Source organism: Grampus griseus, assembly GCF_964374135.1.
Source record: "Grampus griseus genome assembly, chromosome: 2".
Taxonomy (NCBI): Eukaryota; Metazoa; Chordata; class Mammalia; order Artiodactyla; family Delphinidae; genus Grampus; species Grampus griseus.
The window spans coordinates 86,997,017-87,012,240 of record NC_139018.1 but is presented as its reverse complement, the minus strand read 5'-3'; the positions used below and the strand labels follow the sequence as shown (position 1 = coordinate 87,012,240).

The window sequence follows — 15,224 nt, the reverse complement described above, 5'->3', positions numbered from 1 at the left end:
TTACCCACTCTCCTAACGAAGGAGGGCTTGCAATGACCCCTGGGGCAGATATAAGTTACCCTGTTGCTCTGGCAAAACACCCTCCTTGGACCAAACCCCACAGTGGGCCCTGCCTGCAGGAGCACAGATGCTGCTCTGTCTCCCGTCCCTCTTCAGGGCTTAGGTGTCCTCAGCCTCCAAGAGTCACATCCCCACTCTTTCTTCCCTCCCCTGCCTCTCCCGCTCCCAGTTCTAGCAGGCAAGAGCCACTGCTGCAGCCACAGCTGCTCGGAACTGCTTCCTGTCCGCCCACCTGTTGGGGTCTGTTCTGCTGCGTGGCTCTGTGAGCTGATGCAGCAGACTCTGGTTTGTTGATGGACGTTTGGCTCTCCTAGAGACCCGTTTTCTGGCCCACGCAAACATCTTGCAGCCTCATGTTGTATATTTTACTAAGCCCCTGTGACCTCTGAACCTTCCTGGGCCTTAGACTGCCAAGTCTAAGCTGGCCAGCTCCTCTCAGGGGCTTGGACAGGTGTCTTTCCTTGGCCCAGCAGAGCTCAGCCAGGGAAGCCTGCTCCTGTCTTGTTTCCTCCACCTTCTCAAGAAGAGCTAGCGGGGAACCTGATGACAGAGCTGCTCCCTGGTGAGCTTTCTGCTGGGGATGCTGCAGGCCAGCTCTCCTGCGACATCCTCTTCAGCTCCCCTGTTATCTTGTGGACAGACACCCCCTTTCCAGCCCTTGTGGCTCTTGTGAAGCTTGGCGACATGATCAACCACAGTGCTTGTGAAACTGCTCCCCAGACATGCCCGGCCAGGCCCCATTCCCCAGAAAACCCCTTCCCAGGGCGGCCTGCTGCACTGGGCTAACCGGTGTGCTCCCCAACACGCCCATTTGCTACCCCTTCTCAAGCTGGCCCACTCACTGCACTTCTTGGGTGAAGATGGTGAGGGTTTGGGGGTCTTCTGTCCAACAAGATACTTTTCAGAAAAAGACAGTGAACAGGGTCAGGCCACCGCTCTCCCAGGGAGGAGCAGTTGCTCTTTGGAGACCTCTGGGTCATCCGATGTTCCTTAGAAGGCCCGGATCCTGGCCACACTCCAACCAGGGTAGCTGTCTTTATGAGGTGGCTGGTAGGGGGCATTTTAGCTAGAAACAGGTAGGACACACCGGGGCCTGTAGTCCCTAAAGTATCCTTACCCTCCAGAAGCCCTGCTGCTCACTGGGTTGTCCCAGACCCTTTTCCTTCTATAGCTTCTCTCACAGCCCATTTCTTCAGGACGTCTCTTCATATGCCTCAACTTTAAAGTAATAGATGTAAATTTAATCACACTTCCAATAGAAAATTTCCTACTTTCCTATCTTGCTTGTTGAAGCCTAGGATGATCTGTGTGCTTGTTTATATATCAATCAATTGATATTTATTGTATTCTGTATGTGTATGAGAGATTGATTGATTGGGAGGGAATCTAACAGGGAAGGAATCCCATGTGGCTTGTACTAGCTCAGAACTGGTGGTCAGAAGTTGTGAGCTCTCATCCTGACCCAGCTATGATTTCCAGGGAACAGGTGACTTTCCTCTGTCCCCTGAGTTTTGTCCAGTAGTAAATTGGGTACATTGTTTTCACTACCTTTCTGCTACTTTCTAGGATATTGAGGAAATCTCCCTAGAAATCGCAAAGAGGAAGAAGCCAAGTGGAGGCAGATATGCATGGTCAGACCTCCTTGGGGGGTCCCAGTTGGGTAGAAAAATAAAGACTCTGCCCCCAGTGAGGTAGGAGGGCCGTCAGGCTCCAGAGGGTAGCTGTGTCAGGCCAATGGAAGGGAAGTGAGGAGTGACCAATGCTGAGGCCTAGTTCTCTGGCTCTCAGGGACATCCACCTAAGACCCCAGTCATTTTTCCATTTTGTAAATGTAACCAAGGCTGAGAGCAGTATGTGGAGGTGAGGTCTAAGTCGTGCCATGTACAGTAACCATGTCACTTCTTCTGATTTGTGTCTGTCCTGCGGGTGGATGTACCCCAGTATCCTGTTTGCCTCTTTTACTGCAGCCATTCACTGGGCTGGTGGCTTCAAGGATTTTTCTACAAAAACCCCTAAGCCCCTTTCCTGGTCAGTACGCTGCATGACTGTTCCATGTAATCTGTTCTCTCTCTTTGGTATGTTGCCCTGCCCCCCCTCCCTGAGATCGTTTGACATTTGTCTGCATTAAACTGCATTTTCCATCCAGTGGCACAGTCACCTGAAAGACTCAACTCCCTCAGAACCTGGTCGCATTGTTTTTCATTATTTGCTGTTATCTTGAACTTTGGCCTCATCAGCTACCTGTGGCATCTTACATTTGACAGTCCCATCAAGATAATGCACCTGTGTTATGAACCAAATCCCGAAATGGCCCAGGACCACTCTACCTAGACTCACTTCCCATGCAAACGTTTCCCTTTTACAGCCACTGTTGATGAGCCCGAAATCCTCCTATCACCCTATTATTATAGTGTGATTGACCAGAAAACTGTGGATTGAACTGTTTCAACAACTGTTCTCTAAGGCCCCTACGCTGCTGTCTTGTTTCAGTTCTAATTTTGGCTAAAACTGTGTCTGTGCCTGGAGCCCCTTCCAGTCGGGGTGGGCTGTGCATCTACAAGACTTAGCTGTGAGCAAGCAGCCCACAGTGAGATGACGGGCCTTCTCTTTGTGCTTCTAGGAATGAGGTGACCAAGCTGAAATTTGAAGGAAAGACTTTCTATTTGTACGTAAGTCAGAAAGAGGTGAGTGCTGGCTTCCTTCTCTTCAGGGAGGGCTGGGGCACTGGGGTGGCTCCTGATGGCCAGGGCTGAACCAAAGTGGTCCATCCAGGCAGAGCTAAGCCCCCTGCATGCCAAGCCGGGACCAAGTTCAAGGCTGGAGGTGAGGAGACATGAGATGACGACAGGTGGCTGTAGGTCCTGGAGCACAGGGACTTCCTCAGGGATGCTGGTGACCCTCAGAGGTTCCATACCTCCAGGAAGTACAGAGTAAGATTCTTTTGCTTCCATATGAAAATTCCAGGAAGATAATACCAAAAAAAAAAAAAAAGAAAGAAAGAAAATTCCAGATGAGAGTGCCACTTTCTCTGGGGAGGGCTCACTTGGTTCAAGCAGTGCCAGCAGAGACTTACTCTGATTGGACCTGCCAGGTGTGCCATTCTGCACTGAACTCAGCTCTGTCCTGTGGGTGCTGCAGGCTTCTCTTCCGGCCAGCAGCCCCTTCCCCGTCTGAAGCCTCTCCCTGAGAGCACTGGGGAGCCTTCAGACAGCTCAGGGCTCAGTGTCCTGGGCCTCTTCACCCTTTGCTTTGCCATCCACACTCAGCTGTTTCTATGTGGGATTTTTTGTAGGAAAAGAAAATTATTCTCACATATTTTGCTCCAACTCCAGAAGCCTGCAAGCATCTCTGGAAATGTGGGATAGAGAACCAAGCCTTCTACAAGTGAGTGGACACCTGGGATGGGAACTGCCTTTATCAGGGCCAAAGCCATAGAAGCTACTTTCAGAGGAACAATGGGCAGGAAAGTTTGAGAAACTCTGACAAAGGAGACATGAGATGACAAGGCTGGGCTTCCTTATAAAACTCAGACCCCTTTCCAGGTGGCTGTCTGTACCACCTGGAGGGTCAGAGCTCATGTCTGGGAATGCGTGTCAGCGGAGTTGCCCAAGGTGTCTACCTTGCGATGTCGTTGGACAGCCCCCAGTGGCAAAGCAGTTCTGGGTCTTTTCAGGGTAAGGCTTGGGCCAGAGAAAGCCCACAGGTGCCTGACTTGAATAAAGCTGGCCCCTTGGAGCCATTCAGAGCCCAGAATACAAGAGCTCCATGAAGGAACAGGCGCAGCCCAGAGCAGCTCCCTAAGCCTTGGAGAGACTCTGGGGCCCGCTCCCCAGTGGGTGGCCTGGTGCTGAGCTGGGGTTGATACCAGCCCTTCCTGGTGTGTCACTGACAGAGGTGTTGCCAGTGACAGGCCAAGTGCTCAGGAGCCGGGGGTGGGGTAGCTGGAGGAAGCAAGGACTTGACTGTTACTGAGATAGCAGCTTTGGGGCAAAAGAGAGAGCTCAGCTTACCAAATGATTTTGTAAAGTATATTGACGCTTTTGTGCCCAGCTTTCCTTGATTAAAAAAGTTGTTATAAAAGCATTAGGGAGCAAAGAAATAGCCCATCGAGAAACTGGGGTGATGCCAGATGAAGTGTATTTCGCTAAAACCCTTGGTCTTGTTTTTAAAATAGAATGCCATGACTTATGCTTTAATAAGCTGCATCTTAATCCAAACAACATAAGACAGAATGTGTGGTATACTCCTCTCCTGACAGGCCACAGTTCTCCCTCCGGTAACCTGAAGGATCCAGAGCAGAATTGCTCTGGGCTGGGAGGGCACCATCTTCCTCCCCACTCAACAGACTCCTACCTGCTGACTGCTGTGGGATGCTGGCCCCCACAGGCTGTTTCTTGGGCAGGCTTTCTGAGTTGTATAATCAATTCTGTGCATTTGATACCAGAATCAGGGGTGAGTTGAATGGGCAGCCTGAATTCTCACCTGAGTGGGCTTCTTTCTTCTCATGGAGAAGACACTCGGAAGACTTTCATGTGGTCACATTTCCCTCCTATTCAGTCCCTGGCTGTCCAAGGAAAGCCGAGAAAACATTTCAGCACCATTTCTGGAGGCCCTCCTTTGTTTTTCCGTCTGAGCCATGGGAACAGAATTGTGCTTCTGAGCCTGTGACCAAACTCAGTTTCTGAGTCTTTCCTTAACAGATTGCCCACATCCACACTGGAAACCAAGGCCGCTTTTCACTGTTCTCCATGACTACTAATTAGGTGTTAAAAGCCTCTAGCCTGGGTCAGACCCTCATTTATGCCAAGTCGCTAGCAGGAGCCACTTCGGCCTCACTCAGAGTGTCTGTCATGGGCAGATCCCTGCCCCGCTTTTGGCCTAGTGCTTTGAAGGGAGCCGGTCAGGCTCAAGAAGGTGCTCAGAAAAAAATAACTTTACGTGTCTAACACGTATTAAATATTTAAAAAAAAAAAAAAAAAAAGAAAAGGAATGTGCTCAGACAGGAGAGTAAGTAGGCTCAGAGCCTCATGGAGCCCTGAGACAGGTGGGGATGGTGTCCCCAGCACCTGCTGTTCATGGATTATAGGGACAACTCCCTAAATATTCACTGCCCGCTCAGGACAAAGGCTTCAGACCAGTTCGGTTCCCAGCTGGGTTAGCACTACAGGCACCCAGGACGTGTTGTGGATGGGGTCAGGTCTTAGGAGATTCAATCTGGGCAGCTCTGCCCATGCTTCCCTTTCTAAGTGAGAGGAGTACAGGGATCAGAGCAGTCACTCAAGGGTGGCTTCCAGAGTCTCCACCTCAGCTGTTCACAGCCTTGAAAGTGGTGTTAATGGGCTTTCTGGGGGAGGGCAAATGGTTCCAAGTTCAAACAAGTGGTGGAACTTTTATTAAAGTTCAGCTAGTTTCTTCATTTCACGACTTCTCAGAGTCTCTAATGTGACAATATACTTTAGGTTCGCTCCAAGAAGGAGATGGAATAGGAAGGGCACTACTCTCTTCTCCACCCACAGTTACCCAGACATGGACATGAATTCTCAAATACTAGGACTGGAAGGGACTCCTGAGGTCAAGCAGTCCCAGCTCCACCATTTTATAGATAAGACTGAGGCTAACAGAGGAAAAATTTGCCCAGGGTCACACTGCTAACCAGTGGCCTGGCTGAGATTCAGCAGGTGGCATTCTCTTTCCCTAACATTTATTCTCTCAGTCCCCATGGTGAACCCATGAGGCACTCTTGGGGAGCCCTCACTCTCCTAACGTGCAAGTGGATTGCAGCATGCCTGTCCATAGCACTGAGACCGTGAACACGGCCCTCAGGTGCTAAAGGAGTCAGAGACAAGCAGGGCTGTGAAGGGCCTTTTCCTGAGGGGTTCTTTCAAGTAGCCTTTGGAAGGAGCTGGGGACACAGCCTTAGGCTGTAAGGCATTGCAGACCATCTCTCACACTGGACTTTGCCTTGCTGCAGGCTGGAGAAGTCAAGCCAAGTCCGCACAGTGTCCAGCAGCAATTTATTCTTCAAAGGGAGCCGGTTCCGATACAGGTAAATAGTGACAGTAAGTAACCGTTATGGACCTATTTTCAGACCCTTCTCTGGAGAAGGGTGGCCCAGTGGTCCTTATCCTGAGAACAAAGACGCTGGGAACCTCCAGAGGAGTGTGAGGTTTCCATCCGATTCTCCTGTCTCCTAACGCTTTGACTATTTCTTTCCTTCCCTGCAGCTGTTTGCCTGTAGGGGTTAAAATGTGTGTCTTCTCCTGCCCTTACAAAAGCAGCAAAATAAGAACTGTAAGAGTGATTCCTTTCATTTCTATCTAAAGATTTCATTTTTTTGCAATATTTCTGGAACACGCTGGACAATGAGGAATCATTCCTAAATGAGGATGGAAGATCCCAAAGACCGCAGAGACAGAGAGCTGTCAGGACGCCTTAGAGCTCTTTACCCCAGCAAGCAAGCCCTACTCAGTGGCCTAAACATTGAGAAGGGGTAGGCCAAAGAGGCCACTTCCCAATTCAGCTCAAGTATCTGAGATCTTACAGAGGAGCTCAGTCCTGGAACACTGTCTCATTTCTTGCTGCTTGTTTTATTTATACTACTTATAGTGGCCGAGTTGCAAAGGAAGTGATGGAGTCCAGTGCCAAGATCAAACGGGAGCCACCAGAAATACACAGGTAGGCACCAGGGGCTTATCCCCAAACCAGGCCCAGCTCAGATCTCGGACTCTTAAAAGAGCCAGCAGTTTGAGTACTGTGAAGATTCTGGCCATGATGGCTTCCAAACAGGGCAGCAGGGTGAAGAGACCCATCTCAGTCAACGGCATGGGAACAGGATGACCCTGGAGAATGAGGGAAGGTGGGCTAATGCAGATAGTACATCAGACCCAGGAGCCACCTTCCTGGGTAATTCTCTACCATCATCCCAAGTCCTGAAATTGGTCATAGACCTTGGAGGACTTGCCCAAGCAGCAAGATTTCATTGGCTCTGGAAACAGGGCATTACAGGAAGCCAGTCACACTAGGTCTGAAATAGTTTCAGGATCCATGCTTTATGTGTAACTGTAAATCATAAATTTCCAGGAGGCCATCTCCTAAAACCTGGTAAGACTGAGGGAGAATATGATTGGCCAAAAGGTCTGGGGTTTGCCAACCAGACTGACCTCTGGGAATGGGAGCATTACTACCTGCCTTCACACGGACCCCCCTGCCGTCTGTGGGAAGTCAGGGGAGGCCGCATATCAGTCTTAGGCACATTTTTAGGAGCACCACATATCCTGGGGCTCTACTCTCTGACAATCCTGCCCAGGGACCAGTGGCACCACTGCCACACTAAAGAAAGGTTCAGGTAGGTCTGGGATATAAGGAGGTTGACAAGTTTGAAGTAGTGTCTCTGACTGGGATTCAGGGACTAAAGGCAGAAAGCAGGTATTAAAGATTTTTAAAAACAAAACAAACCTTAACACAGCCAGGCAATTCTCAGGCAATTCTAGTAACCAGTCCTCAACTCTGAGTCCTGACCACATTTGTCAGTGCACTAAGTCAACAGAATTCTTTTTTTCTTTAACCTCAGAGCAGGGATGGTCCCCAGCCGCAGCTGTCCCTCCATAACCCATGGCCCAAGGCTGAGCAGCGTCCCTAGGACCCGGAGAAGAGCTGTTCACATCTCCATCATGGAAGGTGAGCATGAGCTCTGCAGATGACCTGGGGTTCCTCCAAGTTGTCACCTGGACCGGTTCCTCACAGGGACCTTGAAAAGAAGTGAATTTGCACTAGAGACAGCAGAGACAGCAGCAAGTTTCTCCAATGGTAGGGAGAATGTTTCATCCAGTCAATGGGAACACCAGCTGGGTGTCAGGTGAAGGGTAATCCCATCCAGCCCTGATGAGCTGTGGTCCAGGAGGGGTTTGTAGATCTGAGAGTATTAGACTAAACCTTTGGGAGAGAACCACGATCAAAGGCCTTATTTATGTGAGTACCTTAGTTGCTCCATTTGTAAAACTCCATGGGTTTCAAGGAAGCTGATGTACATGCAAGTACTTTAAAGAGATGAAAGCGTTTACTGGGTAGGCAGCAAGCACAATGCAAAGAGCCCTGGTCAGGAAGTCAAGGATGAAGTCAAAATAGGAGCTCTGCCACACATTTTCTGGGCAGGTTGCTTAACCTCTCTGAGCCTGTTGCCCCCACTGTAGAAAGGGGTGGGGGGTGGGGGAAGGTGCCTTGGAAACTCCCAAGTATAATGGCTATGCAAGGTATGGAATTATTGAGGGCTGGCCATCATCAGACACAGCCCCCTGGTTTTCCCTCCTATCTTAGGCTGAGCGGGAGAAGTGAGCCCAGCTCTCTTATTTTGGGGTGTGCATCTCAGGAAAGTGGACTGTCTTCTCCTCTTTTGAGGAAACATAACTTTCTCCCCTCTCTGTGGCCCTTGTTCCCGTCTGCCCTGAGGCTGAAGCCACCAGGTTAATCCCAAGGCTCTTGCAGAGAGTCGGGACAGCTGTCCTCCCAGAGAAAAGGCCACCCCCTGGGGGAAGCTGGCCCTAATGCAGGTATCGCATAGGAGAGCAGCCTCAGGCATTACTGCTCCCCAGCATATGGAAGAATGTCCAGTAAAACCAGCATTCCCAGAAGAGGGAAGACTGAGGCCATCCATGTGGGGATATAACTCATTTGGAGTAGCTGCCAAGCAGGGTTAGCAAAACAACTCAGAGGTGGGGAGAACCATCCTCAAGCTCCCCCAAGACGAGCTGTGAGGCTGCCTCAGTTCCCAACCAGCTCTGGCTGTGCCTTCAGCCTCCTCCCAGAACCTGTCTTCTCCCATTGTAGCAGCAGTAGGCTCCTCAACATCCAAAACTGTCACCCATGCTTACAAAATGCCAGGGGAGGGTGCAGAAAGCTATTAGAGCAGAGACCCCCCCACCCCAGGGCCAGGGCACGGCCTCAAAAGCTTAGGCTCAGAACTTCACACCTGGCAGATTATAACACAGCAGGCCTCCACGTGCTACTCCCCAAGCCAACGTGCTCCTTACACCCCATGCCCAGTGGTGCCTATAGACAAGCACAGTCTTCATCCCCGGTCATGGCCCTCGAGGCCCATTAGACTCAGAAGAGCGTGGGTAGAAGCTGAGAACTGCCCTGGCAGGAATGAAACTCACAGGCAGAATGTAATTCAGGGTGAGGAGAGGCAGATGGACATCTGGTTTGGATGTGAAAAAAAATACAAGATTTTAGCAGTTGAGCGGCTCTATCAGTGCAGGGATCATCAAGCCTGGGGAAATAAAGAATGGATTATTTCAGGAGGTGAGAGTTCACCTGCGTCATCTCTCAAGAGGGGGTTTTGCCTTTAAAGCACCTAACACGGCTGACCCTCACTGTTCACCCCAACCAGGCAGGGAAGGGTGAGAGGGAGTCAATGGGGACCTCAGAGGAAGGACACAAACCATCAAAACGCCCAGGCAGTTATGGACAGTTGAAATTGGTTCACGCTCCATCAGGGATTGTCTTTCCTATAGTCCATATGGCACATAATTAATATCACAGAAACCATTTGCCTTTTCCAGGGGAAAGCTTTGTTTGCTATCTCCAAAAACAGTGGGGAAAATTGCAAAAAACATTAACGTAACGTTACAGTTTGAATGAAACCATGTAATCTCAATGAACTGAGACCCTTAAAAAGAAGACTGCATTGGTTGGCCCTGCCCTCTGCTCTAGGGGATGCCAAGATAACACAAGTTATTAGCACAGGCCTGACCCAGAGAGGACATTCAGGTATGTCAGTTCTTTCACCCATTGTGCCCCATGGGGCAGCCAGACAAATAGCATAGATCCCAGTGGAGGAGGGGATGCAGCCCATTTCCAGCCCCAGAGCCACCGCCTTACACTTCAGAGCCACCCAACCCAAAGCCATTTTCTTTGTAGCTTCACATGCTGGATTTTCTGGGACAGTCCCGATTTCCCCTACTCTCTGGGATTATTCCCTGCCCTCTCTGTTCCTCACCCTCTGAGAGGTCTGGGGCCCTTATACGAGCCTCAGGGAAACAGCTACTGGCTGGGAAACCATTACCTTTTATAGCTCTAAGTCCTTCTGACTGAATCCAGTCCCCTGATAACGCTGGCCTCTCAGAGCTGCTCTTTCCCTGCAGCTCAGTCTGCTCTGAGACTCTCAGAGCCAACCTTTTCTCTCCAGCATGGGAGGCACTGCGAAAGGGCTGCTATGGCGTGAGGTCAGTTGGTTTCCCATCCTTTCCCTCTGTACCTTCCCCGCCTGGCTGGTTCCCATGAAGAGATCAGCTGATTTCCACTGACGAAGTACCTGCCTTCCTGGGCCACCATGGGGAAGAGTCTGATTAAGATTCACACCAGAGTCCGAGTTCAGCTCCGGTTGACTAATCACTGCCTTCGGCCCCTGAGTGTGCGCATCCTGAGGATGGGGCCCCGGCTCCAGGGTAGGCTCCTGACCACTGTGCCCCCTGGCCCACTGGGAGCCACCTCTGGGCAAGGCGATCAGCTGGAGCACCTCCAAGGTAAAAAGACACCCTCTGTTTTGCTGTGCCACTCACCCAGATCCCACCCACGGCACTCACCCCATCCATCCCAGAATAACAGGTTTGAGGCGAGTGGTGGTTTCTAGTGAAACCTGAAATTCTGTACAGGACTAACCTAGCATAGGAATAACCTTAACTTTATAGGTGAGGTCTGTTGGGGGAACAGAAGACTAACATTTACTGAGTAATTTTGTTTGTCAGGCTGTCTACTTAGAAATACATATGTAGCCATTATCTTGTTTACTGAGAGCACCAACAACTCATTATAATGTGGCTTCTGGTGTCCCTCTGATTAGCTCTTTCTGATGTCACAGCCTTTGCCCCTCACCTTCCCCAGCAGGCTTAGGGCTGAATTGTAGGCCAGGCTATGATTGCACTAAGTGGCTTCCGGCAGCTATGCTGGTCATACATTGGAAGATCTGGCAGTCAGAGCTGTCCTTGTGAGGGGACAGCCCTTGAAAGGGTGTGAGGTGCCCTGTGCAACGGGGCTGAGGTTCCAGAGAACAGGGAGCCAGAAGAGTACTTGGGAAAGGAGCTGAGCCAGCAACATGTAAGATCAGAGCCTGGAAAGGTTTGTTTCATCAGAAACCCATTTCACACTCCCAGGTACATGTTTCTCATGCTACACACGTGCAAATGGGGGAAGAAGGGAGGAACACTGGGGAAAACAGAAAACAGAGGAACATCAAAGGCTCTGGAACAAGGGACAGGCTCTTAATTTCACCTTATTTCACAACAGTTTCTTGGGCAATTGGGACCTAAGTCTAAGGCAGGTGCAGGCTGTTGACTTAATTCATCCTGGCCTGTTGTTCCACTCCCCGGAATCCAACTGCATGATCATTAGCACCATGGAATAGAAAGAGGCTTGGATTCTACCCTTGTCTTTGCCAGTAACAACCAACCACGTGACTGTAACCTCTTGCCCTCACCACTTCATGAAGTTGTTTAAAGATAAAATGGAAGTGCTTTAAAAAGTTTTAAACATTATACAAATTTAAGTATCTTATAGCATAGGGACAAAGGAAATACAGCCAGGACCGTGCAGCTTCTGAAAGCAGGAGCCGAGAGCTGCTGCTAATATACTAATGGTGAGGTGGTGGGGAGCAGAGGCGGATAGCAGGGGGCTGCCATCTCCCCTGCCCATGCCAGCCACTCGTTCGTAACCCAGGGTTCGTTCCTATGGAGAATCTTTTACTGTGTGTATGCCGAGACGGGCTACAGCAGGCTGGGCAGGCAGGCGGCCTGGCTGCAACTGGCTACCTACCAAGGAAGACGAGATACACTATTTCTGAAATGTTACTGGCACCTTTTAAAAGAGACCTTGGGGCTTCTGAAGCCAGCCCAGAACCAGAAAACTCCGTAATTGGCCCTGGTTAGGTCTTACCTTAACTAGCTGAGTGTCCAGCTGTCTGGGGCAGTCAGGGTCGATTTCAGAGCAACAGAAGGGGACGAGCTTCTCTTGATGTGGACCACAAAAGCAGGGAGAGCCACTCTGGAACCACCAATATGGCCAGGACTAGAAAATACAGACACTGAACTTGAAAACAAGAAGCCATTTCCTTGGGAGCACTATGACATGGGCCACACTTGGTGACTCTGAGCTCTGACATCCTCTGGCCTGGGTGGCTGCTGTTTGGTTGAGGGGGGGTAACCAGCTCCTGTTCTTCCCTACTAGAGCTTTGAGCCCTGGAAAGAAAGAAATGTTCCATCTAAGAAAGTAAAGAGATAATGAGTAGTTTTAGGGGCAGAAGACCCTTCCTCCTAACTAATGTAAGAGAATTTCCCACTGATGCAACAAGATCGTCTCAGAGACCACTCTGTACTCTGGAGTAGCTAAAGCAAGGGGAGCTGTCAGCCTGTTCTGGACCCGGCTCAGTCTAAGGTGAAAAGAGAGGGAGAGCACTTAGGAAGAGCAGATCAGGTTTTTACCTCCCACAGTCAGGACAGCTAGAACTGGGTGGCTGAGGAGCCTGATAGCAGCTGCAGAAATCCAAAAGGTGAGCTCATGAGCTCAAGGAGCTGTGTGCCGGCTTGTTAGGAGGACACTCGGCTCCAGAATCTGTATTTGATGAGGCCCAGCTGGGCAAAACACAGTCTCCTCCACATTCCTGCCTCTCAAGGCCCTCGGCTCCCTGAACCATGACCCCAGCTCTGGTTGGGTCAGGGATGGTCTGCGATTCTCTTTCAAATTGGGCTAAAGCCAGGCCCAAGACACCAAAGGCAAGAAAGGCAGAATCTTTAACCAATATGGCCAAAACTATAAGCAAAAAGAAAGAAACTTGCAACCAATGCCACTCTGGTTCCTGCTGCTTCTCTTGTCCTATTCTTGATACATCAAAACAGAGTGCAGTGGCCATTGCTGCTGGTCACGTGGGGCGTGCAAAGGGGCTTCTCCTAAGATTTTAGTGACCAGATAAAGCAGGATAGGTGCTGCCTCCGCCTGACAGCGAAGTGGGTGCCGGCACACAGAAGGCCTGCTCATTTCCTTTTGCCTTTCCAGGTCTCGAGTCCCTACGGGACAGTGCCCACTCCACCCCGGTACGTACCTCCTCCCACGGGGACACTTTCCTGCCTCACGTGAGAAGCAGCCGGGCAGACAGCAATGAGCGAGTCGCCGTGATCGCGGATGAGGCCTACAGCCCTGCAGACAGTGTGCTGCCCACCCCTGTGGCCGAGCACAGCCTGGAGCTGATGCTGCTCTCCCGGCAGATCAATGGGGCCACCTGCAGCATTGAGGAGGAGAAGGAGTGTGAGGCCAGCACCCCAACTGCTGCAGAGATGGAGGCCCTTGGGGGAGAGCTGAGGGCCCTGTGTCAGGGGCACGGCAGGCCAGAGGAGGAACAGGTGAATAAGTTTGTTTTAAGTGTCCTCCGTTTGCTCCTTGTGACCATGGGACTCCTCTTTGTTTTGCTCCTCCTCCTGATCATCCTTACCGAGTCCGACCTTGACATTGCCTTTTTCCGCGATATCCGCCAGACCCCCGAGTTTGAACAATTCCACTATCAATACTTTTGTCCCCTCAGGCGATGGTTTGCCTGCAAAATCCGCTCAGTGGTGAGCCTGCTCACTGACACCTGAGAAGGCATGAATCCTCCCAATAACTAGCCAGGTGGACCAAGGAGCCCGGCTACCCATTCCCAGCAATGGGACCCATCGCGGAACCATCGGCACATGTACCAAGTCCTCCTCTCATGACTCAAAGTCCACAGCCTAGGAGGGTCGTTTCCCAGAAGAAGAAAGGGATAGGCTCATGCCTTGTCTAAACTAACTGGGAAAACTCATTTCCTTCAGAGGTTCTTTCAAGAAAGGCTCGGCGACTCTGTTTCTCATCCTCCCAATTTGCAGGATAAAATTTTTGGTTTTGAATTTTGATTTTTCATAGATGTGTATTATTTTGAAAATATCAAAAATAATTTATTTTATTATTACTGATTCTCGCAGTAGTGTCACCTAGTAGATGGGACACTAGTTGGAGACTAGAGAGCTGTTGTCTTCTGTATTCTGCAGGAGCTTTCCTACTCAGTTCCAGTAGACTCATCACTGCAGCCTCAGCGGGGCAAGCCAGGGGTCTGGACAATGGGGACTGTCTAGGTTTTCTTCCCAGACAGAGCTTTTAAAAAAAAGTAAACATCCGTGTAGAATGATTAAATGGAAAGTTGCTTCTTATGACGGTCTGAGTTGGATTTTCTTTTCCTTTTATTTCTTTCAAATCTGAGCAGAGTGGGCATCTGAAGGGACCACCACTACAGCAGCAGCAGCAGCAGGGGTGGGGTAAGTCTGTCCCCTTAGACTAGATCCTAGTGGGCATCACCATGAGTTTTGTATAATGAACTTAGACTTCTGTGGGGGTTTTTTCTGAAGACCCTCAAGACTTTTATAGTGCTCCAGAAGCATTAGGTGAATTCGGTGGTGCCAGGGATAGAACTGTCAGAAATGCAGGACTAAGTGTAGTTAACAGAAACCAGAGCTAAGGTACCTGAGAGACCGTTGAGGTCACAGAGCAGTACTTATTTTGTACAACACCATCCCCCCCAAAAAAGACTATTTCAATTTATATTTTAACAACAAAATGTATTTTCTTATCAATTCATATTTTGTTTTTACTTTATGGATTAAGAAAAATAGAGCCTGACGAACTTAAACGACACAAGGAAGAAACTGATCCTGAGAATAAAAAGCTTCAGAAAATAGAATTCCAAGATCAACAAACAGCCTGGGAAGGGACCAGGAAAAGAATCTCTTTAAATAGGAGTTCTAAGAGATGCCTACAAAAGAAGGTGAATGTGGCAGAGACCAAGACTTAGATGTAGAAATACTGCCCCCTAGCGTCATCCTCTGCACTGGGAAAATGAAAGTTGTAGGAAAGCACTTACCATCCTTGCCGAGGCTCCATGCAGAAGAGCAGCATGTGGAGGGTGAGTGTGGGGTCCGAGGCCCGAGCTCTGCAACTCTTACAACCACTCACACACAAGATCTTGTTTTCATCTCAGGGAGAGATTTCTAAGTCATCTGGGCCTGAGGACTTACGTAAGGACAGTCAGTGGACATATTCCTGGGACCCACATAACAGTGGAGCAGCTGCTGACACCCTATGATGCTGGGGAGCCTCAAATGCAGAACAGA

At 49.9% G+C, this 15,224-nt stretch overlaps 1 protein-coding gene across 6 annotated transcripts in view; it reads left to right on the top strand.

Moving 5' to 3' along the window:
* Window positions 1–14,395, top strand: part of FRMD5 (FERM domain containing 5) — a gene marked incomplete at both ends in the record, with an annotated part of 339,888 nt that extends 325,493 nt beyond the window's left edge. For 2 of the 6 annotated variants that reach the window (XM_082649518.1, XM_082649516.1), the window contains 6 exons: window positions 2,681–2,744; window positions 3,353–3,444; window positions 6,032–6,106; window positions 6,667–6,735; window positions 7,631–7,737; window positions 13,102–13,679. In XM_082649518.1, coding sequence (XP_082505644.1) covers window positions 2,681–2,744; window positions 3,353–3,444; window positions 6,032–6,106; window positions 6,667–6,735; window positions 7,631–7,737; window positions 13,102–13,679 — 985 coding nt within the window. Of the gene's footprint in view, window positions 1–2,001; window positions 2,089–2,680; window positions 2,745–3,352; window positions 3,445–6,031; window positions 6,107–6,666; window positions 6,736–7,630; window positions 7,738–13,101; window positions 13,680–14,320 lie in introns of those variants that run through there. The other 4 variants (XM_082649519.1, XM_082649517.1, XM_082649520.1 and 1 more) reach the window with 4 other exon arrangements.
* Between the last annotated feature and the right edge of the window lie 829 nt (window positions 14,396–15,224).